Source organism: Panthera leo, chromosome B3 (assembly GCF_018350215.1).
Source record: "Panthera leo isolate Ple1 chromosome B3, P.leo_Ple1_pat1.1, whole genome shotgun sequence".
NCBI lineage: Eukaryota > Metazoa > Chordata > Mammalia > Carnivora > Felidae > Panthera > Panthera leo.
In genome coordinates, this window is record NC_056684.1 from 39,548,539 (window position 1) to 39,572,623 (window position 24,085).

The window sequence follows — 24,085 nt, forward strand, 5'->3', positions numbered from 1 at the left end:
CTACCTGAGAAGACTGTGGGTGAGGTCTTTCTGCTCCTGCTTGAAAGTCAAGTTTTGCTAGTTTTAAAGCCCTTTTTATCACTTTATAATTTCATGAAGATATTATAAACAAGCAAACAAAAAAAAAGAACACAGATCTGAAATGGCAAAACTCTACTTTGGAAATTATCCCTGTGGCTTACAGTTTTCCTCTTTTTTCAGATAAAAACAATGCTATTGTGTAAAGAGATTTTTACTGAGACTTCTCAGCAAATTGTGGTGTACCTACTAAATTCTGAAATCTTTCATTCCCCACCCTAGAAGTCAATTACTCAATACCTGGATAAGACAAGGTATCACTGGTGACTTAATGACTCCAATTGCTGCATTGATAGTTTCCACAACTGACAGCATCTGGCAGAAATACATCATGTCGGCCAAGGTGTGGAACGTGTCATAGAAGGACTCTAAGGGACAAATATACATTAAGGGTAAATCAAATGGCAAATTCCAACAGAATTATTTCTCCAACTAGATACCTCCTTACAAGAAAGGAATTTAAGGAAAAGTAAAATAAACAGCCCCTCAGATTCGAGCTTAGTATCCAAACAAAGCTGGCGGGAAACAGGCCTGTGGAGTCATAAATAGTAAACTCTACTGGTTAGCAGAGAGTTAAAACACATAAACCCTGTATGTCCTCATTTTAAAAGGCAAGAAAAAAAGTATACCTATACTTCATTCAGTTATTATAAGCTGAAAAGTTTATGTATCAGGAACAGTGGCTAAGTCTTTTCAGATCCATTATCATTGAATTTAAAGCTAAAATTATGTCACATATATTGAATGCAATCTAGCCTCTTAAAAACCTCAAAAGTGTACAATCATAAACAAACGCAGATGTGTAAAAATACTAAATAAAATTAACTTTCAAAAACCTTATGTCTATTTCGTCCCTATAATTCTTATTCTAAGAATCTATCCTAACAAAAAAATCTAAAATGAAAAAACCAAAAGCTTTTTAGGAATAAGGCTGCTCTCTGAAACATTTCTAAGTGTATTAAAGTGCAAAGAGTCTAAATGCCTAAGCGTATGGGAAGTTTGAGTAAACTACAGTTTATCTACTTCATGGAATAGTATGTAATATTTAAAGTGACAGTTATTGCCTATCAGCCAGTGTGGTATTGCCATCAGCCAGTGTGGTATCAGTTCTGAGTGGACCATAATATAAAATCCTTTACTTTTCATATTGATCCTCACTTGACCTCCTGCCTCCCCACATTCCTCTTTGCGTGCTACTCAACCAGGGTACTGCTGACAATTTGGGCAGGACAATTCTTTGGCCTTAGGAGTTTATTAGGATTTTTGGCTCCCTGCCTATCTTTTAAAAAACAAATTTTATGTTTGTTTGTTTGTTTATTTATTTATTTAGAGACAGAGTGCGAGCAGGGGAGGGGCAGAAAGGGAGAGAGACACAGAATCCGAAGCAGGCTCCAGGCTCTGAGCTGTCAGCACAGAGCCCGATGCAAACCCACAAGCTGTGAGATCATGACGTGAGCCGAACTCAGAAGGTAAACTGACCGAGCCCCTCAGGCACCCCATGGCTTCCTGCCTATTAAATACAAGTAACGCCTCCAAGGATCTGGCACAGGTAGGCCAGGTGCCAAACAAAGATGACCCTTGTAGGATCCTCGAAAGAATGTGGTTTAAATATTAGTTAAATAAAAGAGGCCCTTCCAAAAACTTAAACCATCTACTATTTTTGCAAAAATGATCCACTTTACAATCCTACTACAAAGTCAAATGTGAAATGAAGAATGGTGTATACAGTGTTATTATGTAATTTTGCCAGAAAAATTCCACTAGTAATTTAGTTCAAAATTTGACTAATTCTTTTCTTTGAAGAATTAATGCAAAATTACAATGTGAATTTTGCTATATATAAGATAAAAATTTTATTCTAATTTTAAATCTCCCTGTTTCCAAGACAAAATCCCAATCAAATCACAGTGAAATCCGGGTGTCCATTTTAAGGGAATTCCCTTTAAGGTGGCATTTCTCCTGGACAAATCTTTGAAACATGAGAACCTCCCATGTTGAAATAGAAAGCTGTGACTTAAGATTTGGTATATATGGTGGGGGCGCCTATATCAGACTTTGGCTCAGGTCATGATCTCACCATCTGTGGGTTCAAGCCCCGCATCAAGCTCTGTGCTGACAGTTTGGAGCCTGGAGCCTGCTTTGGATTGTGTGTCTCCCTCTCTCCACCCCACCCCCCACTCGTGCTCTGTCTCTCTCTCTCTCAAAAATAAATAAGCATTAAAAAAAATTAAAAAAAAAAAAGATTTGGCATATGGTGAACAAAAACTAGATCTTGTGGCTTTGCTCTGATTTTATAGGAAATTCATCCCTGTTTCAATTCAGGACTAGAAATCTGGCTTCTAAAATGATAGTTACAAAGAATACTAATAACATTAAAATGGTTATAATTTTTTATTTAAAAATTTTTTTAATGTTTTATTTTTGAGAGACAGAGAGCAAGCAGGGGAGGGGCAGAAAGAGAAGGAGACACAATCTGAAGCAGGCTCCAGGCTCTGAGCTGTCAGCACAGAGCCTGATGCAGAGCTTGAACCCATAGACGGTGAGATCATGACCTGAGCTGAAATCAGACGCTTAACTAGCTGAGCCACCCAGGCGCCCCATTTATAATTTTATTTTTAAAACAAGACAGAAATTTGTGTACACAGTATGATTATAACTTTTTAAAGTTTATTTATTTTGAGAGAGAGAGTGTGTGCACGTGGACACGCATGAGTGGAGGAGGGGCAGAGAAAGGGAGAGAAAGAATCCCGAGCAGGCTCTGCACTGTCAGCAAGGAGCCTGACACGGGACTTGATCCCACAAACTGGGAGATCATGACCTGAGCCACAATTAAGTGTTGGCAGCCCAACCAACGGACTGAGCCACCCAGGTGCCCTAAAATTTTTAACTGTAGGAGAACAACAACTAAAAGGAAATGTATGGATATATTAAAGAGATGGACAATGGCTTATTCACCGTCCTTTCTTTTCCCCCACACCTCCACTGGTTTCCCTCACTTTCCAAATTTGCTTCAATCAGCACACTTACTTTGATGATTTGGAAAAAAAAAATTGTTTTAAGTAGCAAAAGGCACTCATCTGTCAATGAGATACAGATTTAAATAGTGGTAGTATAATATAGTATATCTGCACAGTATACATGAAAATCCTTAAAAACAATTTGCCATTAATCCTGCAATTCCATATCAGGAATTGCTCCTAAGGAAATTTTGTGGGTTGGAAAAATATGTATCAGGATGCCAAGAATCTGTTGCTGTCATAGATGGGATTATAGGAGAATGTCTTAAGTCTTTATTTTCTGATTTTTCTATAACACATTTTTATAGCTAGAAAAAAATTAATTTTACTAAGAAAAAAAAGTATTCCTTTGGGGTGCCTGGGTGGCTCAGTCAGTTAAGCATCTGACTTTGGCTCAGGTCACGATCTTGCCATTTGTGGGTTCGAGCCCCGTGTCGGGTTCTGTGCTGACAGCTGACAGCCTGGAGCCTGCTTTGGATTCTGTGTCTTCCTCTCTCTCTCTCTCACAAAAATGAATAAACATTTAAAAAAAAAAAAAAAAAAAGCATTCCTTAACAGGGAGCTAGATAAGCTCAAACAAAGGTTTCTACATAAGCCCAAGAATTTGCTTTGTTTCCTTAGCATAAGAAGTTTGGGAAATACGTGCTTATGTGAAAAGCCAAGTATATATGTGTGGTATTTGCTATTTCCCAACACCCTTTGTTCAAAAGGAGAAAAGTGTTAAGGGCAAATTGAGTGCCAGGCCCCAAGTCCTTACTACATTTTTGAGGACTGATAAGGGAAGAATTAAACCAGCAGCTCCATTCCAGAAGGGGGTTAGGAAGGGGTTGAGCGCCAAAATAGAAATTACAAATCCAAGCAGCTTAAACACATGACCCAAATAACTTAGGAGCTTCTGGACTAGATCACTTGATGGCCAGCAGGCTTGCACGGGAACGTGGAGAATCCATCTAACTATGTTAAATTATTTATGTATTTGCATGTCCCTATTCATTCCATGGACCTTGGGATAAACCCAGAGAAATAAAAACTACAGGTCTGAGACTTGCCTTCTTTTTTTTAAGTAACTCATCTGTAAACCTCTGATCACTTGGGGCTGTAAGACACTAGGCAGCTGGGAAGTTTTTCCTGCCACTGTGCTTTGCAGGATTCTAAGGTGTTGAGAAGGCTGGAAAAACAACATGCGCTTCTTTCAAATGACTCTTGAGCTAACTGCAGTTCACGTACTACCAACCTCAGATTGGAAAATTTAGGACTGAAAATTAAACAGACTCTAGGACTTTTTTTCCCTCTTTTAAAACAGAGTTTATATATTCCATTATACTTATATTTTTCCTCATTTTTATTTTATAAAATAAGGGAAAATGTCTAAATTATCCACATCCAAACCATCTGAAATGGTGCATTTCCTTCCGATCTTTTTGCATGTATTGGTTCAGTTGTTTCCGCTTTTTATGCAGATGTGATGAAGCTGGAAGAACAACTTTATATATTACTTTCTTAGCCTATCATATTTCTCCATGTCACTACAAACTCCTTGAATATTTTATATCTGCTTCTCATCATTCCACTGAGTAAGTATTCTAAAGTAATCCCTCGTTGGCGGACATCTAGGTAGTTTCTAACTTGTCATTAATAAAAGTAATGCCATAATGTATATCTTTTTGAAAAAGCTGTTTTTGTAGTTTCAATGATTTCTTTAGAACATATTCCCAGAAGTGAAATAACCAGGGTTAAGGATATGAACAGTTAAGGTTCCTGATGTGCTTTGCCGAATGATTTTCCAAGAGAGTCATATTTATGTACCCTCCCAGTAGCCACTACTGTGTATTTTAGCATATGTCCTCTTGAATTAGGTATCTTTTTTAACTTTGAAAAACTGATAAAAATCTTATTTTTATTTCCTTCATCATTATTGAGTTAAACATTTTCTGTACATTAAATATGGCTTTACTTCCTTTTATGAACTGCCTGCACATGACTTCTGTTTATTTATCTATTGGATGAAGTCACATTTTTGGATCAATCTGTAACATATTCCTTATAGGTAATCAACCCTTGCTGGTATTTGTTGCAATTTTCCACCAACCCTTCATCCCCATGCTACTAGCTTCAATAGGCTTTTAATCTTTAGTGTTGTTTTAGCTGGGGTATTTTTAGATACACAGGAATTTAGGTATTTTACTTAGTCAAATATATTGACCTTATTCTTCATGATTTCCGCTAACACTTTTAACCTTGGAAAGTACTAACCTTCCACATGAGACGGTTATAAACATTAACTTATATCTTCTGTTATGTTTTAAAATTTTGATACATGACTCAAATCCTTTGGGGGAATTTATTTTTGTACACAATGTAAGGAAAAGAGTCAAAGAGATTCCTTGCCTGCCTCATGTATCCAAACCTAACCAATTGTCCCTGGAAATATTATTAGAATTCCCATCCAGTAAAAAAGTATTGGGTAGGGGTGCCTGGGTGGCTCAGTCGGTTAAACGTCTGACTTCGGCTCAGGTCATGATCTCGCGGTTTGTGAGTTCGAGCCCCACATCGGGCTCTGTGCTGACAGCTCGGAGCCTGGAGCCTGCTTCGGATTCTGTGTCTCCCTCTGTCTGACCCTCGCCCACTGTGCTCTGTCTCTCTCTATCAACAATAAATAAATGTAAAAAGAAAAATTTTGAAAAAAAAAAAAAAAAAAAAGTATTGGGTAATATTTCCCTTTCCATTGATTCATTATTTTTTTTATAATATTTATATAATTTATATATGTGTGTGTGTGTGTGTGTGTGTGTGTACATATACATACATACATATATTATAATGTAAGAGCTATTTGTGGACCACCTAATCTGCTCTACTGATCATTCTATTTTTTTAATAATTGCTATGTTAATTATTCTCTCCTGTCAGGCAGAGAAAGTACTCTCCCATTATCCTTTCTTCCTCCAAATTTTATTACCTATTTATTGTTCATAATATAATTTTAGATCACATTCTCAAAAACTTTCCATTGTCTTTACTTTTGCCAGAATTCTGTTAAACATATAAATTAATTCATCAAAAACTAACATCTTTATGATAGTCCTTTCATTCAATTTTGGAATAGGACTTGCATAACTTTGTCACTGAAATTACCACATAAGTCTATTTGGTTATAAATGAACTGTCATATAGTGAACAGAGAAAGGAATGCTAGCCCAAGATGTGCCTCCGGCCAGCTGTGTGAATGGGGACCATTTCTAAGCCTGTTTCTGCACATGTTAAGTGCACACAATCTCCAGTCTACTTGTGCACACAATCTCCAGTCTGCCTGTTTCACAAGGTCAAGGGAAATAAGAGACATGAAAGTAGAATGGAGGGCATGTGTGCTACACAAACATGGGGGGTTATTATTAACACCAGAGGCAGGGTATTATTAGTACCTTTGGTGAGTAGTAGGTCAAACTACTGAAAACAGAAAACTAATGTTGAAATTTTGTGCTTGCCTTTTCCCAAAATAAAGAACCTCACAGTCATGTTGACAAAGATCCAGGAGAATCCCAAGAACTGCACAAGATTATACATGAACAGGTATCCTTTCTTCAAGCTTGTAAGAGCTGAAAAGCAAAACAAGACAATAAACTGTTACAAGCGGTAGGTGCAGCAGGAGGGAGTATGGGGGGCATACCTGGGTGACCTCTCCCCACTTTCCCACTGGGTGCCCTAAGCTCCCAAAAAGATATCTGGCCCAGATCTGTGCCAGCCTGGGCTCCTAGTCCCACAGAGAAATGGGTAAAATTATGAACACTGCACTCCAAGGTATGTTTTTAGCAGTCTTTCCCCTCATAGCCTTGAAGGGTAAGTACACAGACATAAGTCCAAGGAGAATAAAGACAAATTACTTCTGGCAAAGAATGACCACCTTAGAGGGCATTAAAGAAGGTAAATAAAGCTATACTCAGCTCCTGCTCTTACCATTTTTATATTATCTATAGTTTCTTCTACCTGGAATTTTTTTAAGGCCATGCAGGTCAAACTAGCTCAAAGAAATAGGAACACAATGAAAAAAAGAATTCTGACATTTGATCATATATTCATTCAACCAAGTATTTATTAACTGAACACCTCCAACATGCAAGGTACTGAGGGGCACTACTGGGATTCAAAGATGTTAAGACTTGATGTTGCCCTCAAAGAACTTATAATCTGAAAGCTGTAATACAAAATAGAGAGTAATAGGTAATGTCTTGTGACAATTTCGAGGTGAGGAAATGACATTAGGCTGGGGAAGTCAGAATCAGGCAGTTTGCATAGATGAGACGATGCCTGCTCTGGGCTTTGGAAGATGGGTAGGGTGAGGATATAACCAAAGAAGGAAAATTACAGACTGAGATGCAGGAGGATAAGGAACATTAATTTTGTCTGCAGCCTAAGGCTCATGAAGACACAGCCAATTACAGAGTTAAGGAAGGAGTAAGGAGCTTAGAGTCATGGTTGAGTCAAAGGGGTAGGACACAGGAAATGGGACAGTTCTCAAGAGAAGAGCTATGGAGTTCAAATTTTCCTGCTACATATTTATTCCTAGGCTATAGATATTCTGCATATAACCCTTGGCTGATGCTCACATAATCACACTAAATAGTGTGCTCAATTAAACGCAACCCAGTCCTGCGAAGCCAAAAGAGTCAGACTTTTCGCAACATGTAACTACACTTTTCTCTTCAAAACTACAAAAATGTATTATACTTCCCCATCCTAAAGAATTCATTTCATCAGGGAGCACCTAGGTGGCTCAGTTGTTCGCACCCCTCCATACCCCCATCTCTATCATTAGTTAACTGGTAACTCCCACGGCCGTGGGGGCAACTTACTTTCAGGGGAGCCTTGGCTTTCAATTCTTAGTTTATTTAGGCGTTCTTCTTCCTAGAATTTGGACAGATTTCCAAGAACACAGGTTAGGATTCCCAGATGCTTGCAAAAGTCCACATGCAGGATAAGTGATCTGACTCCCTCAAAGCCACTTCCTCCAATTGTGTTCATATTTCACTGGGGCAAACAGCCTAGCTAATGATGCCAGAAAGCCTGACTCCTCCTACTAGGTAGTGCTAGCATCATAGAATGCCCTTCCAATGCTCACAGAATTAAACCAATCAGCTGGCTTCCAAACTACAAAGTGGATAGTCTTAGAATCATGGAGCTGGAAAAGACACCCAGAAGATGTGTCACGGTCGTAGGAACTAAACAGAATTTTAAGGCAGTAAATAGACAGCAGTTTTGGTTGTTGTTGTTGTTTCTGAGACTTCCAGATTTTTAGTATAATTTTTCCAGAAGCTAAAATCATGTCACCAACATCAGTAAGAACCCACATCTGGTCGATATATAGATAGATACATACAGAAATATTTATAAATATAGGTAGGATTTGCATGCACGCATATAGTTAGTTGCTCATTCTGTTACCTAAGAGGGCCTAGAAGCAATATCTAGAGCCCAGATCTTGGTTTCCACTATTATCCTTCAATAAAAAGAACAGAGCTCCTTGAAGAATGGCTGACTCTAGGGCTGGAGCAGGGAATATACAAGATAAGCCTGGAGCAGCTTATAGTGCTAGAAATTAAGAATGTCAAAAAAAAAAAAAAAAGCACCCCACAGTGATGGAGCTTTGTCAAAGGGACACAAGAGTCAACTGAAAAAGCTTCCAACAGCCAAAGCTGGAACAACACAAACAACAAAATAAATAATATAGTACTGGGTTATAACCCAAATATAAAATATTCACCAGTCCATACTGATATAAACAAATTATTGAATAAATAAATGGAAGAGGAGATAAATCTCCCATGTGGAAAAATTCCAAATAAAGTACGTAGACACTCTACCCTAAAGTTGGAAAGCATCACTCTTCACTCCTTTGGCATGGGCTATGCACAGTGACTTCCATCCAAAAAGTACACAGTAGGGGCGCCTGGGGGGCTCGGTCGGTTTAAGTGTCCGACATTGGCTCAGGTCATGATCTCGCGGTCTGTGGGTTTGAGCCGGGCAGCTCAGAGCCTGGAGCCTCCTTCAGATTCTGCGTCTCCCTCTCTCTCTGCCCCTCCCCTGCTCACGCTCTGTCTGTCTCTCTCAAAAGAAAATAAACATTGAAAAATATTTTTTTAATTTAAAGAAAAAGTACAAAGTAAAGAAAGGTGGGGGAGTAACATTACAGTGGAGAAATCTGACAAATGTTACCTCAGCCAGATGATCAAGATCAATATCAACAGTGATAAGTCATGCTGATAGTATGTGCCCTTGATATGACACAGTAAGAATTAAACCTCTGTGGTCTTCCTCCCCCCAAACCCATCACCCCATCTAATCACAAGAAAAACATTCGACACACCCCAGTTGAGAGACAAAATACGAAATACATGTCCAGTACTTCTATAAAACCATGTTTCCAGGTCTTTAACTGAATTTGTGTCTTTAACTGAATTTGTCTTTATTCTATCAGATAGATAAAGATACCTACCAAATAGGTATCTGAGGTAGCCCAAATAACTTGTGTTCTTTATGATTTGTCTAGATCTTTACTAGCATCCAGGTCCTTACTGACCTTGGCTCTGAGCTCCATTTCCGCATCAGACTCGTCCAGCCAGCGATCAAAGTCGGGGGCCAAAAACAGTGGGCGCTTCTCCTGCTTGGTGAGTCTCTCCCACCAGTGACTCACTTTCTTCTGTACTGTAATGTTTACCTGCCTTTGGGTCAGTTTGTAAACCGGCTAGAAGAGAAAGTGAGAATGTGAGAGTGCCCTTGCCTTCCCATCCCTCACTCCTCCTGCGACAAGTGCACCAAGCCAGTGTAGCTACCCAGAGAAGCTCACAATATATGCTCACTCCCCTTCCTCCTCCGTTCCTACAAGCCGTGATGCAAGGAGAACATCTGGACCAAGGGCTGGGATAGCCAAGAACTGCTAAGAATGGCGCTCTGTTTCTTTGATTCCTCCAGCAAATGACTTCAGAGGAAATCAGGGTGAGAAAGGCATATGGTTCCGGTTTTCCTGGAGGAAACCAGGCGAACCTCCTGCCAGACCTGTATCAGACTGAATTCAAGTGGTCAACACTCCCTGGCCTAGCGAGCCCTCGTTTTTTAGAAAGGTCTACTCAAGACTGGAACTTAGTGGATACTTAGTGGATAATGACAACTCTATCACAAGGACCAGCCTAGGGCATCTTCCCAACAAAACTCAAATTCTGAGAGGCTGTTCCAGTTCATTATTCCTCCACATAGCCTCTTCCTTCCTTACCTCCAAGGCAAGACCTATGACAGGTTCTCTATCCCTTACACTATTGCTGGCTATTAAAACAACCAAAACAACGGACCCCTCCTGCACAGGGAGGTCAATATGCCCAGGCCCCCAGAGATAAGAGAGTAATTCCAGAAACTTCAATACACCATCTGTGAGATTCTCTCTCTTCCTGTCAGAAAAACTTCCTCGAGTTCTGAGAGAAAGGGAACTTCAATTATACTTCCAGCATTCTTTCTGAAGGTCAGCTGCCTCCACCTTTTCGGATTTCTACTGCCCCTGTGACAAAGTCACATGAAAGTAAGCCCCTGGCGTGGGCTTTACCTAGCTTATGTAACTCTGCTCCCTGTGAGCGCCACACCCCTCTGTCTTCACTAAAAACCACAGAACATCAGAGCTGGAAAGGACCCTAAAGATTACTTAGTCCAATCATCCATTTAACACACATGAGGAAATTGTAACTCAAAGAAGTGAAGAGACTTGTTTGCACTGCTAATCACCTCAGGTTCTCTGACTTTCCTACTCCTTTGCAGCTAAAATCTGGGCTCAGTTCCCAATAAAAGAACCATATTCTCCTTTGGTTTTCATCTTATTTCCCCCCACAACCCTTGCCCTCCTATTTTACTAAACTACTAGTATTTATTTCCTAAAATGGAAAGGGAAGTGAGAAAAGAGAAAACATACCTCTGGTTTCACAGGGTCTAAGAACTCCAAGTGAAATTCATAGACATTGTCTCCTTTGGCACCATGTCCCTGAGCTAAAAAGAAAGAAATGTGGGTTACAATGTGAACAGGCAGAGCAAGGCCATCCAAAAGCTTGGTGCAGTTCTTTCAGAAGCATACAAATAGTAATGGGTCCTTCCAAAATGAGTAGGGGCTTGTGAGCAGAGCTACTCGACAGCTAGATAAGCCGAATCCTAGACAAAAGTTTTGTCTCCACATGTCCTTCTAATGATCAGTTCCAGAATATTTACTGAATCTTCCAATGTGGCCTTGATAATACCCAGTACAAATAAGAGGCAGGAAAAGCAATACAGAAAGCAAAGCCAAAGGTATCACATAGATATAAATTTAACTTTCACATTTACTTTGGTGCTGAATTCAGAACAGAGAAATCGCAGGTGGGCGTATTCTCTTGACTGCAGTTAAGGAGAGTTGTGTGGAGAACACGGAAGTGCTGGACTGTCTCAGAGAAAGCTCTGAATCTAACATCTCCCTACCAACGACAGAAAAAGGAGACGCTCACTTCTCCTTTAGCACATCCCAAAAGGAATGAAAAAGAGAAATATAATTTCCTCGGCTCATTTCTAAGAGAGGATAAATGGATCTGGGATGAAAATCCCTGGGTTGCCCATTACACCATTCCTGTGCTTTGACATGGCTCCTTTCCCCAAATCAAGCAGGTGCCGTGCCTAGGTGCCAATGACTGCTAGACATCCCTTCCTCTCTAACTCTCTGACTTGTCTATCATTTGGTTCCCTCCTGGATTCTCATTCCTCATCTGGCCATATGTGGTACAACTTGCCTAATATCTGCTATATACAGGTGGCTACTGTTCTCTAGGACCATAAATTCCTTAAGGTTGAGCAGTCCATAATCTCCAACTGGCAAGATACACTTTCATCACTCAACTTCCTCTCCCAAATGTATAACACCCCAAAAATCTGAGCTGCTACAAGTGTTCTCATCTTGAAAAGCAGATACGAAAGCCAGGCTGTGCTTTCATGCAAATATACCAAGGTAGATGGAATCTCAAGTAAAGCAGAAACTCGTCAATATCCCATAACCCCAGTCTCTTAGTAATGGCATTCCAAAGAACTAGAACAAAGAGAGAGCAGGGAGAATCCCATCCCATTGGGTGACAATGAATCTGGACCTACCCTCTCAGGCTCAGCAGCATATCTGCTGACGAACTAAGGAGAAAGGAGACAGAGGCAAGTTCACAGAAACAAAGACTGTCAGAGCAGCAAAGGCTCGAGGTATCATCCAGAATGCCATGTTTCTTAAACTGGCCTTTGAGTGTACCATATCAGGGAGCTGCAAAATCTATTCAGAAAATTTCTATTTTTTGTTTTGATTATAATCTTTAAAAAAAAATCATAGTCTGGATCATCTAGATGGCTACATTATAATCAACTACTGACATACAAGTTTAGCGGCTGTGTTTGTGGCCATGTTCACAGCTGCAATAGAGCCAAGTATCACTTAAAGTGACCATATTTAATTCTTAACATGTTTTCTCAAACTGGGGCCTATGGCCTGGGAGGATCCTTAGGACATATTTTCAGGTGTCCATAGGTCCTAAAGTTTGAGAAACACAGATTATAACCAAATACCTTCATTTTATAGGTCCACAGAAGGCAGTAAATTGTCCAAGGTGATAGCGGGATTAGAACTAGAAGATAGATCTCCTGATTTCCAGCTCGGGATTCTTTCTTGCTCTATCTACTGCCTCTCCAAGAGAAAAGTGGGACTTTAAATAAGTTCTTTGACTTTTTCAATCATGTATTTCAAAACGATCTAGTTTACCCCAAGAGCAGCAGAGAGGTGAGCATCAATAGAAAGTGAATAAAACAAATAGACAAAAAGAAAAAGAAACCACCACCACGCCTCTGTAGCTGTGTAGAAAGCGGGGAGCATTTGCCCGGATACTGACCTTTGAAATGCAGCACATTTTCAGTGATGCTGATGGCAGGATTCTGTGAAAAGAGACCAAGGATGCAAGAAGGGCATTTTAATAAGAGAAAAATGAAATTAACACCGGGCTTACTTCCCTCCATCCTTCCCCCTTAGGGACTTGACCTCCTACCTACGCCTCCTCCAGAAAATACATCTAGTTGTTTATTCACAGCTCTGTACGGGATTTCTCCGTGCCTATCCGTACCCATCTGAGATTGCAGGCTTCTGCAAGAAGAACCCTAAACTGTTCTCACTGTGCAGAACTATCAGATACTGAGTCAGTTCGTTCTGCTAATGGCAAATGGCACAAGGTGCTATGTGAGGTGCTTCCAGGGAATACTCAGATCTCCAAGACTCAGTCCCTGAGCTGTGGAGGCACAGAATCTAGTGGAACAGATGAGTCATTTCCTGTGAGAAGATATCAAATAGTATCAAATAACATATGCTCAAAACCAAGAGAGTAGTAAAAAGCAGTGAGTATTATGGGCACTAATAAGAGAGCAAGCTCAAGAATCGAATGGCTGGGGCAAGTTTCACCAAAGGTGGGGCCTATAATGCAACATGAAGAGTCAATTAATTCCAACAAGTAGAGAGAAGGGCTGACAGTCACAGGGGATTGGTTCAAATTGAAATGTACAGTGCCCTCACCTCATGCTCCTCATGCTCTTAGCCCCCATCCAAACCAACACTAGAAGAGATTAAATTCTCCAAATTGTTCACTTATTCCCAGAAGTTGATACGTGCCTTTAACTTCATAACTTAAAGTGAAACTCTTTTATCAATGGATAAGAAACTACTCACCTCCTACCTCCCAGCTCAAAGTTAATAATCAGGGAGCAGCGTGTTTCCAGTGACATAACTAATTCATTTAATTTTTCCCCTGTAGGCTCAGTTCTCTGTGCTGAGAGCTCCATCATGCATTGAAGGAAACCAACAAGACAGAGAGAAGGTTGGAGAGGGGGTATACTCATGGGGAGTGGGAGCCTGCAGGGTCTATTCACAGCCAAGAGTGTTAAGAAAAGGGAAAGAACGAAGGCTGGGTAGGTGGGGGCGAGCAACTGGGCCGAGCTTTATGTTAAGAACCTCCCTAGTGGGAGTACAGACTTCAGGCTGAGATGCTCACGGAAAGGACCTAAAAATCTAGATGATCTTCTCTTTCACAGGAAGAGGCAGTTAGGAAACCTCAGTAAAAGAGGCTACACTTCCAGGGACATAGTCCCTCAGTAATGGAAACAGGGTTTTGATATAGCTGTTCTCATTAAATCTAAAGTTCTAGAATGTCTGGAGGTAAATTTCCTACCGAGGTCACTTCTTGCCCAAAATGGGTATGTTTCCTATACTCTAAATCACTTGGAAGGAAAAATGAATAAAATTGAATCAGCCAAAAAACTACTAACAAACAAAAGTCCAGGACCAGATGGCTTCACAGGTAAATACCAAACATTTAAAGAAGAGTTAATACCTATCTTTCTGAAACTATTCCAAAAACTTGGAGAGGAGAAACGCTTCCAAACCTATTCTGTGAGGCCAGCATTACCATTATACCAAAACCAGAGAAAAGAGATTATACACACACACACACACACACACACAATTACAGACCAATATCTCTGATAAATACAGAAACAAAAATTTTCAACAAAATATTAGCAAACTTAAATCAACAGTACATTAAAAGGATCATACACCATGATTGAGATTGATTCCAGGGATGCAAAGATGTTTCCATATACTAAAATCAATCAACATGATACACCACATTAACAGAATGAAGGATAAAAGCCACATACATGATCATCTCAATAGATAAAAAAAACCATCTGACAAAATCCAACATCCAATGATAAATACAATGATATAATTTATCATCATTTATGATTAAACTTCTCAACAAAGAGTGTACAGAGGGAATACACCTCAACATAAAAAAGGCCATATAAGACAAACTCATAGCTAATGTCATACTCAATGATGAAAAGCTGAAAGCTTTTCTCTAAGATCACAAAGACAAGGACACCCACTGTCCCCACTTTTATCTAACATAGTACTGGAAATCAGACTAAATAAATAAATAAATAAATGGCATCCAAATTGGTTAAAAAAAAGAAGTAAAATTGTCACTATTTGCAGATAACATGAAGCTAATAAATACAGAAAATTCTAAAGACTCCACCAAAAAAACTACTGGAATTAATAAATGAATTCCATCAAGTTGCAGGATACAAAATCAATATACAGAAATCTGCTGCATTTCTATACACTAATAATGGACTATCAGAAATGGAAATTAAGAAAACAACTTCATTTACACTTGCATCAGAAAGAATATAATACCTAGGAATAAATTTAACCAAGGAGGTAAAAGACCTGGATTCTGAAAACTGTAAGACACAGGTGAAAAAAATTGAAAGATGATGTAAATAAATGGAAAGATATTCCAGGCTCATAGATTGTAAGAATTAATATTATTAAAATGCCCATACTACCAATAACAGTCTACAGACTAAATGCAATCCCTATCAAAATACCAATGGCATTTTTCACAGAACTAGAATAAATAATCCTAAAATTTGTTCAGAGCCACAAAAAGACCCCAAATAGCCAAAGCAATTTTGAGAAAGAAGAAGAAAGCAGGAGGCATCATGCTGCCTGATTTCAAACTATACTACAAAGCTATAGTAACCAAACAGTAGAGTACTGGCACAAAGATAGACACAGATCAATGGAACAGAATAGAAAACCCAGAAATAAACCCAAGCTTCCATGGTCAATTAATCTATGGCAAAGGAGGCAAGAATATGCAATGAGAAAAGGACAGTCTCTTCAATCAATGGTGTCAGGAAAACTGGACAGCTACATGTAAAAGAATGAAACTGGACCACTTTCTTATACCGTATACAAAAATAAACTCAAAATGGATTGAAGATTTAAATGTAAGACCTGAAACAATAAAACTTTTAAAAGAACACATAGGCAGTAAATTCCTGGACATTCATCTTTGAAATACTTTTTACATCTGTCTTTTCAGGCAAGGACAGCAAAAGCAAAACCAAACAAATACATCACACCAGAAAGCTTTTGCACAGTGAAGGAAACCATTAACAAAACAAAAAGGCAACTTACTGAATGGGAGAAAACATTTGTAAGCGATATATCCCATAAGGGATTAATATCCAAAATATATCAAGAACTCATATATAACTCAACACAGAAACAAAATCCAATTTAAAAAAGGGGCCCAGGATATGAATAGACATTTTTCCAAAGAAGACATACAGATAGCCAACAGACACATGAAAAGATGCTAAACATTACTAATCATCAGGGAAATGCAAATCAAAAGTACAATGAGATTATCATGTCACACCTGTCAGAATGGCTATTATCCAAAAGAAAAAAAAAAAAAACAAAACATCTTGGTGAGGACGTGGAAAAAAGGGAGCCGTCATGTACTGTTGGTGAGAATGTAAATTGGTGCAGCCACTATGGAAAACAGTATGGAGTTTCCTCAAAAAATTAAAATAGAACTACCATACAATCCAGCGACTCTTCTTCTGGGTATTTATCCAAAAAAAAAAAAAAAAGAAAAAAGAAAATACTTTGCTAAGATTTAAGAACTTTTTAAATGTTTGTTTATTTATTTATTTTGAGGGGGAACAGGGCAGAGAGAGAGAGAATCCCAAGCAGACTGCGCTGTCAGTGCAGAGCCCGATGCAGGGCTGATTCTACGAACCGTGAGATCATGACCTGAGCTAAAATCAAGAGTCAGACACTCAGCCAAGCCCCTGTCAACTACAATTTTTTAAAAAAAGAATATAAATTTCCTGCCAACCTCTACTTTGTTGCATCTCTCAAGCTTTGAATTATTATTTTCATTATCATTCAGTCTAACATATTTTCTAATATTCATTACTGTTTCTTTCTTGATACATGGGTTACTAAGAAGTATTTAATTTCCAAAATACATGAGATTTTCTAGTCATCTTATTATCAATTTCTACCTCAACTGCATTGTGGTCAGAGGATATTCTCTGTGTGATTTGAACCCTCTCAAATTTGTGGAGACTTGCATTAGGAAGCAGTATACAATCAAATCGTGTAAATGTTCTGAGTGTACTTGAATGTGTGTTCTAGAATTGTTAGACACAGGGTTCTACATATGTCTACTGGGTTTACTGGTAACTATTTACTCACATAATCTATATCTTTACTGAATTTTACCTTGTTATTCTATCAATTACTGAGAAATCACACTACTGTAAACGTCTATTTCTCCTTGTACTTCTGTTACTTTACATAATACTGAAGCCACGTTAGTTACCTACAATACGGTTTTGCCTTCCTGGTGAACTGAAACCTCTATCATTATGAACTGACCATTCAATCTCTAAAAATACATTTTGTCTAAAATTCTTATCTGATATCAGCATCGCTATACCACAGGGATCTGCATTTGCTTCTGCCAGGCACCTATGGGCTCTACCAATTGAGACCACTTTAAACTAAATTCATGACTTGAGGATTTTTAGATCTCCAAAACTGTACAGTGTATTTGAGCTACATAATCTTTTAAGAGCCAACTAATGATTTTAACTCTTCAAGGACCTTTTCCTCCACTTTACTCAGTGCTAATAAGACATCTGGGGAGGAGGGGATGGGATGGATTTACTTCTAGGTCATCGCTACCCTAAGAGTATAGTCCTCTGAAGTAGTTTGTGTGAAGAAGGGTTTCCTGTTACATATTGCATATTCGATGGGCTTTGGTCTTATTCTGTCCCCTGCACTCTGTCGGGCAAAGTTCAAGTGTACTCAGTTGAGCAAATGTTCTCAGGGCAAAGCAGTTTCTATATTCGGCTTTACCAGAATTCCCACTTTAATTTCTAACCTGTTCACTCTTTGATGATTTTAAGATTTTCAGATTTTCACTGAATATTTTTAGTTGTTTTTAGGATCTGCACAACCTAGCCCATCTTTCACTAGAGAAAAATTGTACTTTTACTTATGAAAAGAGGAGTGGTTAGGGAAAAGGCTAAAAGGTGACTCTGAAGTTAGATGGACCTGAGTTCAAATCCTAATTACACCACTTTTTATTTCTATCATTCACTTTCAAATCCATAGCAACTATTTTTTTTTAACTTTATTTAGAGAAGGAGCGCGCGCGCGCGCACACACACACACACACACACACACACACACACACGTGAGTGGGGGAGGGGCAGAGGGAGCGGGACACAGAGGATCTGAAGTGGGCTCCGCACCGACAACACAGAGTCCAACACGGGGCTCAAACTCGCGAACCTGAGATCATGACCTGAGCCAGTTCAAGACTCAGACGCTTAACCAACTGAGCCACCCAGGCACCCCAGCAGCCATCATTATTTTTAAAACAACAGTAACACCACTTTTTTCACAAAATTGTTGCAAGAATTGAACAGTAACATGCACAGTCTGGCAGCTAGTAAGCACTCATATTCCGGTTGCTTTTCTTCCTCTGACTAGAATGCCCTTCTAAGCTTCCTTATCTGTTGAATACTATTCATCTTTCAAAGTCCAGGCCAAATATTAATTCCTCTTCTCTCCTACTCACCTCCAACATTAATAGTTTCCTTACTACTTTGTCTTTATTGTCATTATAATAATTGTCACACTGTTCTGCAATTATTGTTTATTGGTGCATGGGCCCCTCTAGACTTGAGCTCCATGATGGCAGGGGCTATCTCTTATTCATCTCTGAATTCCTACTATCTCAACAACTAGTGAACTGAAGTTAAATCAATGCATCCCATTTTCATAATTTCTGACAGAGCTACAGAGTTCAGGGAACTATCTGCTACCTAAGCCTTTAGACATTTAGATCTCATTTAAACCATTCGTATTTCATTTTGCATGTGTGTGATTAATATATGCACAAAAAAGTTACATAGCAACCATGGGGCTGCTATCTTTAAAAGGGACTGTTTCCAAAATCAGCCCTTGGCTGGCATCTGGGAACCTGGCTTTCCTCCATCACCTAACAGTTGGTTCACTGTGCCTAGATTGTGCTTACAATGTGATTAATGGTGAACACCAACTTTCCTTCTGGGAGTCTACAATTTTGGTACATGGATGCTGCATCTGTAAGGGGCTTCCATGGACAGAAACATTACATAAAAGTCACTGCATTTTTCACTGCTGGGAAAAAGAGCAACTCAAGTATACAACCTCACAGGAAAGAGGAGGATGAGGAGCCCTGTGCGTGGATTTCTCCACGCTCCACTGTGTTTTTATCCTTTGCTGATCATATACCCTTTCACTGTCATAAACCTTAGCCAGGAGTACAACCATATGCTGAATCCCATGAGTCCTTCTAAGTGAATTAGCAAACATAGAGGTGGGTGTTGGGCATCCGTGCCAAAAAGCGTCTCAACCCAGTGTTTTATTTTGGAAATTTTTAAGTTCACTTTAAAAAGTGAGGGGAAAAAAAAAGAGTGTAATGAATACTCATATGCCATTCATCAATTGCTTGTATTTAATCACACTTGCGTTTTCTACTACATGATTTTTCTGAATCATCTCACAATGAGTTGCAGACATCGTGACGCTTCACCCCTAAACATTTGAGCACGCTTCCTCTAAAAAGGACGATATTCTCCTACATACTTACCACAATTTTCTCACACTGAAGAACAAAAATTCTGTATCATCTAACAACCAGTTTATATTCAAACAACTGTCTGAAAAAAACGTTTACTTGTTTCAGTTCTCTACTGTAACGCAAAACTTGGAGACTTGAAGCGAAACTATGCAGGTTGACTGGGCTCAGATGGATGGCTCCCCGGGATGCTGGCTAGGCCTATATATAGTATATTGGGCTGAACATCCACTCACATGGCTCAGAGTTGATGTTGCTTGTCATCTGGGAGTTCAGCTAGGGCTGCTGACCAGAGTACCTGTGTGTGTGACCTCTCTCTGTGATCTGGGTTTCTTACAGTGGGGCTGCTGAGTTCTGGGAAGGAATGTCTCAATAGCAAGTGTTCTAAGAGAGAGAAAGCATAAGCTGGCAGTTCTCTTAAAAAAAGTTAGGTCTGGAACTGACTGCAGCATCACTCTGCAGCATTCTACTAGTTAAGCTGCCACAGGACCTGTCCAGATTCAAAGGAAGAGAAAATAGAGTCCACTTCTCAACTGAGCTCTTGATATGGGTGCCTTTAAACCACTACTACATGTATACTTTTTTAAAAAAACCAATCCAGAATCCAATCAGGGATCATAAATCCCATTTGACTGTTTAATGTCTATCTTAACCTAATACAGACTTCTACTTTTATTATGTTTAATTCATGCCAGTTGTCTTAGAAAATATATCATGTCCTGGATTTGTCTGTACATTCCTTCATATTAACCATTTTTGACAAGAATACTTCATAAGTGATATAGGCACTTCTTTTTTTTTCTTTTCTTTTCTTTCTTTTTTTTTTTTTTTTGATATGGATACTTCTTAAGGTATCATAAGAAGAAGCCAATACTGTCATATGGGTGATACTAAGTTTGATCATTTGATTAAGAGACGGGGACTGCCAGAACCCTCTACTGTAAAGGTACTTTTTCTTTTGCAATTAGTAAGTAATCTAACTGTCATCTCCTATTCTCTCTTTCCTCCAGCTGTCACCCACTGTTAATCCTTGCCTGATTTGGAGGCTCCACAACGATTTTCTAATTCAATCATTCCTTCATTTTTTTTTTTTTTAAGCTGGCATTCTTGTGTAAGGAAGAGCTTTTTTCCCCTTTCTCTCTCCCTTCCCTCTTTTATTTTAAATTGAAATTTTTATTGAGATCATTGTAAATCTACATGCAGTTATAAGAAATAACACTGAGAGATCCTTTGTACTCTTTGCCCAGCTTCTCCCAATGATATTTTACATAATTATACATTGTATACATATTGCACATAACATACATAATTATACGTATTGTATAATATCACAATCAGGATATTGATATTGATACAATCCACTCAACTTCTTCATAGTTTCCCTGTTTAACTTGTATTCATTTGTGTGTATGTGTGTGAGTTCTATACAACTTCACTACAAGTATAGGTTCTTCTATCCATCACAGTCAAGATACTGAACAGTTACAGATCCCTGGTGCTTAACCACGCCTACCTCCTGTCCCCTTCCCCCGCCTCCCCCATAGCTCCTCCTTCATTTCTTTTTGACTATCACTATGAACTGGTGGATCTTCTTTTTTACTCCTCTCTACCAAAATCCACTACTATTCTTATTCTTTTTGATGTTCAAATTATCACAAATTTGGCCAGTGGAAATCTCTTCAAACTGGCTGCTATGTTATTCTGACTTGACCTTGTAGCTTTTGAGGATGTACTTTTCTCTAGCACAGACTTATAATACTCTGCCATTTCTTCAAGGAGCCTTAGTGCATTTAGTGGGAAACAGGATCTGGCACATTGAGGTATACTCCATGCTCATTTTTAGTGTCTAGCTAGGAATTTTTAAAATCACATTGTCATATTTAAATTTCCAATTCAAATTTACTATTATAGAGCTTCTCATCTTCTGTCACTCAACATTTTTATCTTTTTACTTACAGTGAAAATCTTGGTTCCTAATAGCATTAACCTATTTACTTATTTGTGTGATCCTCAAAAAGTTTCTGAATTATATATCTATTTTTACTTACAATAAACCTACTGAGTAAAGTATAACATTTTTTTGCAGTTCTTTTTGTTCTCAGAATGTATTCTACTGAAGAATCAGAGTACTGTGTTCAATCGTTACTTGCATTAACTTACTCATCTGGATGGCTATGGTATCCACTTGAAATATAGTTAGGTCCTTTTGATTCTACTTTTGAATTTCAAGATTTGCCACTGTATTCTTTTTTATTGAGTTCTATTTTTGAATACGTAAAATACTCACATTGTCCAAAAGTCAAACTTTGTAGAAATGTATCTTCAGAAGTCCTGTCTTAAAGCTATCTCCCTCTACCACATTCCCGCTCACCACCTATAGGTAACCATTTCAGTAGTTTCCGGTGAATCTTTCCTTTATACGTATGCGTACACGTCTTCCAAAAAATAAGTAAATACACCCACATATTCTTGTATCCCTTTCATTCTACATTAAACGTAGCTTATAATATACATTCTCACATACCTGCTTTTTTCACCTAACCCAATCCTTACCAGTTCATAGAGACCTCACTTGTTCTTTTTACAGCTGCATTATATTCAATTGGGTAAACATAACAGTACATATCCCGGTCAATCTCCCTTTTTGGAATCCAAATTCTACTTACACTTTAAAACGCGGGGCGCCTGGGTGGCTCAGTCGGTTAAGCGTCCGACTTCAGCTCAGGTCATGATCTCACAGTCGTGGGCTGGAGCCCCACATCTGGCTCTGTACTGACAGCTCACAGCCTGGAGCCTGCTTCCGATTCTGTGTCTCCCTTTCTCTCTGCCTCTCCCCTGCTTGTGCGCTCTCTAAAAACAACGCAGCTCAAGGCCCACATCTTTTAGAAAGAAAGCCTTCCTCTTATCTCTGAACTCCAAAATGCTGCACCACTGATTTCTCCGCCCATCCCTTCCCCCCTCCCAGAAAAAATTTCTTTAAAAGTTATCTATAATTATTACTTCTTCCTCACCATAAACTTACTCTTAAATCTACTCTGATCTAGCCTCCATCCCTGCCATTCCACTGAAACTGTTATTATCAAGATCAATAACCTCCATGCTGGCAAATCCAATAGACATGTTCAACCTCTGAGCATCACTGGACACAGCTGAATACACCCCACAGAAACACCCCTATCCCCTGGCATCTAGAATATCACAGGACACTGGGTTTTATGCCTCACAGGCTACTCCTTCTCTATCTTTTGCTGTTCTTTCTCCTCTGCTCAACTTCTAAATGGCTGAGTAGCTCAGGACTCAACGCTGGGCTGCTTCCTATCTCCACCAGTTTTTTTGTTTTTAATTTTTTTTAACGTTTATTTATTTTTGAGAGAAAGAGAGACAGAGTATGAGCAAGGGAGGGGCAGAGAGAGAGGGAGGCACAGAATCCAGAGCAGGCTCCAGGCTCCTAGCTGTCAGCACAGAGCCCAACATGGGGCTCAAACTCACGAACTGCGAGATCATGACCTGAACCAAAGTCAGACACTTAACTGACTGAGCCACCCAGCTGACCCTCTTCCAGTTTTTAATGTCTATCAGTTTTCTGTCATAAACTGGCATCGGGCCAAATTACACCCACAATATTTTATATGGCCTGCAGAAATTATTTTTCTTTTATTTATGTATTAATTTTTCATCTGAATTCACCAGCAAGTACTTCCCACCCAGGGATTCTGCAGGAGCTGTTCCCTCTCTCTGTGACATTCAGTCCTCATCATTTTGCATGGCTTCTTCACATTTAGGTCTCTGCTCACATGACACTTTCTCAGACAGCTTCGCTGACAACCCAGTCTGAGGCGGTTCACATGATACTTTCTCCTATTTGTCTTGTTTGGCTTTCTCCGTTACATTCACTATTAGCTCAAACTATTCGATGAACTTGTTTACTTCTATTATCACTCTTCCACCACCACCAGTGTCAGCACATAAACTTCATAAGAGGAGGGACCTCCGTCTGCCTTGGCTCATGCCCAAGTCCCAGAATCTGAGTCTAGAAGACTCCCAAGCACACAGTAGGCATTTACATACATTTGTTCAATAACTTCAGTGTAAAACTATGACTTTTTTTCATTAAAAAAAATCTGGATTTCCAGCTTCTCTTCCACAAATTAGAGAATTAGATGCCAACCTCAGATCTGCATTCTTGCACAACAGTAGCTCCCTCTGTAAGATGAACCCTATTCTCTCCAACTGACCACACTCCCCACCCAGCTCACTTCACATTTACTGGCACTCACTCTATGCCACATATCGTTTAAAAATTTTTTTTAAGTTTATTATTTATTTTGAGAGAGAGAAAGAACACACACGAGCAGGGGAGGGGCAGAGAGAAGGGGAGCGAGAGAGAATCTCAAGCAGGCTTCGTACTGTCAGTGC

General features: G+C 39.2%; 1 protein-coding gene and 1 long non-coding RNA gene across 3 annotated transcripts in view; one reads left to right on the top strand and one right to left on the bottom strand.

Annotated features, from left to right (window-relative positions):
• HACD3 (3-hydroxyacyl-CoA dehydratase 3) overlaps positions 1-24,085 on the bottom strand; it is a 38,189-nt gene that overhangs the window by 8,104 nt on the left and 6,000 nt on the right. Inside the window, exons 2-7 of the mRNA XM_042941681.1 lie at positions 13,016-13,058; positions 11,044-11,117; positions 9,670-9,834; positions 7,946-7,997; positions 6,581-6,691; positions 319-446 (exon numbers count right to left, since the gene is read on the bottom strand). Of these exons, the coding sequence (XP_042797615.1) occupies positions 319-446; positions 6,581-6,691; positions 7,946-7,997; positions 9,670-9,834; positions 11,044-11,117; positions 13,016-13,058 (573 nt within the window). The remainder of the gene's footprint in view (positions 1-318; positions 447-6,580; positions 6,692-7,945; positions 7,998-9,669; positions 9,835-11,043; positions 11,118-13,015; positions 13,059-24,085) is intronic.
• On the top strand, positions 4,403-9,750 carry LOC122221903. 2 transcript variants are annotated; one of them, XR_006203504.1, is made up of 3 exons: positions 4,403-4,669; positions 6,598-6,728; positions 9,640-9,750. It is a non-coding gene; the product is annotated as an uncharacterized LOC122221903 (long non-coding RNA). The 2 variants fall into 2 exon arrangements; XR_006203505.1 differs by having other exon boundaries at positions 6,598-6,665.